Source organism: Seriola lalandi, unplaced genomic scaffold (assembly GCF_002814215.2).
Source record: "Seriola lalandi dorsalis isolate HSWRI2012SDOR001 ecotype SW California unplaced genomic scaffold, Sedor1 jcf7180002054570, whole genome shotgun sequence".
Lineage (NCBI taxonomy): Eukaryota > Metazoa > Chordata > Actinopteri > Carangiformes > Carangidae > Seriola > Seriola lalandi.
This window is the reverse complement of record NW_019525123.1, coordinates 66,159-70,303: the sequence shown is the minus strand read 5'-3', so window position 1 is coordinate 70,303 and position 4,145 is coordinate 66,159. Positions and strand designations below refer to the sequence as shown.

At 38.8% G+C, this 4,145-nt stretch overlaps 1 protein-coding gene across 1 annotated transcript; it reads right to left on the bottom strand.

Annotated features, from left to right (window-relative positions):
- Window positions 1–1,661: 1,661 nt before the first annotated feature.
- On the bottom strand, window positions 1,662–3,438 carry LOC111662936 (thiosulfate:glutathione sulfurtransferase). Its single transcript, XM_023416978.2, has 4 exons — window positions 3,223–3,438; window positions 2,653–2,775; window positions 2,403–2,565; window positions 1,662–2,009 (listed from the first exon to the last, which is right to left on the bottom strand). Exons 1-4 carry the CDS (start codon window positions 3,392–3,394, stop codon window positions 1,955–1,957), a joined length of 513 nt encoding a protein of 170 aa, XP_023272746.1. The 5' UTR covers window positions 3,395–3,438; the 3' UTR covers window positions 1,662–1,954.
- Window positions 3,439–4,145: the final 707 nt, after the last annotated feature.

Sequence of the window (4,145 nt, the reverse complement as noted above, 5' to 3'; positions counted from 1 at the left end):
TGGATCTTTTAAAAGCACTGAGCAGCAGGGAGTTGATAGCCTATTCTATGTAATCGCAGCAGCTGACAAACAGCCCTGAACTGCTCATTTTTCATAATGAACCTGCACCCAGTTTGTGTTTTAACTAATGGAAAAGTGCCCAAACGTCCTTGGTGCTCATTGGAAATTTGACCCATCCTTCGTCTCCACAGCAGCGCGCTGGCAAATATCTCCTGTGCTGTGCAGAGCTGAAGACAATCCTGTAGCTGGCGTAATCCATACATTTGAAACTGGACAGAAATCAATGGTGTGTGACGTCCACAACACATGCTGAATTTTGACTTTGGATGATATTACAGGCCTCTCCACTCATGCAAAAAATGACCAGTAAACTCTGATTTCCCTTGCACGCCATTTATGTTCACTGTGCAACATTCAGAGCGTCAATCTCAGTCTCTCACATGAATAATAGCTGCAAGCGAGTACATTTTTTTTCTGTAATGGCTATTGCCTCACTGATTCTGTGATTTATAACATGGAGTTAAATGTGCAGAAAATAAATAAATAAAGGAGTTTTGTAATATAAGCATGTCCAAACTCCTTGTTCACGCTCACTGAGATCAACTCTGATGTATAAACCCACAGTGGGCTTTCACAACCCCTCCCACCCCTGCCACACAGAGCTCATAAACAGAGCATTGATTCGTCTAGCCACCCACATGCAAATACCTGCTGTAACTGTTGATATTTTTCAAATAGTCCCGATGAGAGGGGATAGGATGGAAAGGTGGAGGGTGAAGTAGGACCTGCTCTCCATCCGAATGAGGGATGCATGGACCTTGTGTAGATCGAGGTCTTGACAGCTGCTCACAGAGGTGTTACTCACAGGCTCTATAGCTGTCTAGAATAATATCAGTGTGAAGGTCAGGCCTGAGAGGGCATCACTACAGTAATGATAAAGGACAGTGGCAGTGGAAAAATGGAAATAAACATCAGCATTGGTTGAAATTTTGCTGCCATCTATTGGTCCAGAGATCAAACTGCTTATATGCCACTATGAGGACAATGACACTAAGCAAGTTTTGTTCAGTGTGTCTATGATGTTATGTTAATATGAAACAGTTTAGTACATTAACTTCTTGTCGACTTACTGCAAAAACAGTGAAAGATTAATACATATTATACAGTATACGTTATACAATGGTTTAGAATTGGAAAAAGCAACTATGTCCTAATTCTGCACATTTAAGCAAGTTGACTATGAAGTGTGTTCACACCGGAAAAAATCAGAAAATAAAATACATACAATCAAAAAGTGAATATTTGTTATTTTATAATGCAACTCTGTCATTATAAATCCATCAGCTCTTATTATTTTCTAACTAAACTTTTATTCATCTTTTTAAAAATACATCTCTTTCTTAGATTTTCTGTTATTTGCTTATATTTCATGTTCCTATTTTTGTCTTTTCTCATTTTATTTTATTCTTACAGTTCATTTTTACAAACTACTACAAGGAATTAAAAAGAAACAAATGATGAATTGGGAAAAAAAAAGTGAACAGTGTATGTTGTTTTTTTGGCTGCTAACTACAGAAAGTGTACGCATTTACTGAAAAAAAAAATGGTGTGCAATGTGGAATTGGGACAAACTGTAGGTCTACAAGGACACTGAGAGATGATGAATTTTATATATAATTTAATCAACATCAAGTATTTTCACATTAATCAGTTCAGTCATAAATCATATTCCTTTAAATGGTATCAAATGGATACATAGAATAATATTGGAAGGGTCACATCATTTAAAAAAAATGTTACAAGTCAATGAAGTGAAATTTTCTAAGTGGTAGTTACTTTTAAACTAACAGTTACTTTGAAATTGTGAAATTGTAACCTGTATGTCTTTTTTGTATATTCTGTAGTTTTGATTTAACTTTAATTTTGACTATAAAGTGCAGAATCCAGCCCAGATTCATTTTCCTTCTAGCTCTGCCCACTCACTGTACCCTCCTTCATAATGTCTCGCCCTGAGAAAAAGAAACATAATGAGAATAGCTTAGCCTCTTAACACTGTTGTTTGAATTTCTACTAAAAGCTCATCCACCGTTCAACAAACTGAAGTAACATCTGAGGACATTGTACTCTAGTTGCGACAGCACGACCGATTCGATTAATAATTAAATAGCAAAATGCTTCGAATTTGCCGTTTACAGTGCTGTGTAGCCACACTACAGCTTAGGCAGAGTCCACATTGTGTAACATGGTTAAAATCTAATTTAGTTTGTCTCGAATTTCATTCAGAGAGTTAAACAGTGGATTGTGAACCGTGATGAATCATGAGCTTCACAGGGTCATGAGTAGTAGTATAACGTTTGGTTCATGTTTCGTGTGTGTAAACAGGTGCATGTGCTGTTGTTTACCTGCTAAACCCCAGCTGACCGGCAATGTCCAGTGCTGTGGCGCTCCTCTTGCCGGTTCTGCAGTGAAACACGATGTTGTCATCATCTTTCCCAGGAGCCTTCACTTCATATTTCTGCTCAAAGCTCTCTGGAGACAGCTTCAGAGACTCTTCCAGGTTTCCCACTGATATTCAGACACAAATAAGAATATGAAAGTAAAAAGCTCAGAGAGAACCACCCCTTTCCCAGCTTTGCACGTGTGATCACTTACATGGGATGTTAACAGCATCTGGGATGCGTCCAGCCTGGTATTCATCAGGATTCCTCACATCAAATAGCTGGATGTTACGGTTGGACAGCATGGTCTTCAGCTGCGAGTAAGTCACCACTGAAGCTGAGGTGAAAACACAAGGCTACACTTAATACAACACTCCAATCCAACGTTTATCAGTGTGCAACCCATTTACTGATAAATACAATAACTTCATCTCACCATTCACTGATTTAATAGCAGCCTGTTTATTTAACTTCTACTGCAGGTAAACACAGCTAAGCACCTGACAGGCAGCCAAACAACCATACAGCCTGCAGACCATCCAGATGCACAGGTAGGCTTTGATAGTGGCAGAAACCACTACAGTATCTAGGCTATAAAACATTTTTTTTGTACACTAGTAAGCACTAGATAGCACTTTAAAACGACAATAATGGGAATATAACTAGTGAATATAATTCACTACTAACAGACACGGCCTACAGGAATAGTTTGGGGTAGGCTACTTAAGGTTGTTGCTGTTACCTAGCAGGAAATATATATATGTATATATATATATTTTTTTACCATTGTTGGATGTTCCTCCGCATTTAGGACTGGACGTTGTGAAAGTCCGTAAAACTGAGCCAATGGTCGGGCGGGTAACTTCCGCGACGACCTGGCAGAAACTTCTTGACAGCACATAGGACAGCATGACGAGGACAAGTGACCAGCTCAGACCACAGCGAAGTCTTAACATGGTTCAAGAGTGTTGACAACTCTCACGCGCTTCTTCTTCTTCGTCTTCAGGAGTGTCCCGCACTATGCGCTGCGTTTGTCGCCATCTTTCGGTTGGAATAGGTATAGTATATATATATATATATGTTCTGTTTGGAGTTGGTTTGAGGTTTGATCCACAACAATTAACTGCTTCAGTTCTACACATAGCACTTTGTTTGATCAATTTATAGTTTTATTTTATAAGATTAATTTGGTTTTGCTTCTGTATGTCCTGGGGGCAAAACATGTGTTTACACAATAACATTATGTGGACTCCCCTTCCTTTTGGGGACAAAAAGGCCCATAATATAAATGGTAAAGAGTGAAGGTATAAGGTTAGGTGTCGATGAGATGACAAGATGATGGTTAGGATTAGGGTAAATCTCCAGGAAATGAATGTAAGTCAATGTAATGTCCTCTGAAGTGATGGAAACAAGATTCACATGCTGGGTGTGTGTGTCACACTCAGCACTGAAATCAGATGCCACATGTGTCTCCGGTGATCACCTTTAATATGCAAATAATGACACAGTTGCCTGTGTGCGTGTGTGTGTGTGTGTGTACTTGATATTGATGTACTGATAAAAAGTATTTTTCCAACAGAGTGAGGACATTTTGGCTGCTACTCCACAAACCGCAAATCTTAGAAAATACACATACACACCCACACACATACAAATATTACAATAATACAAACATTAGAAAGCACCTAACAACACCCTGCAATTGGT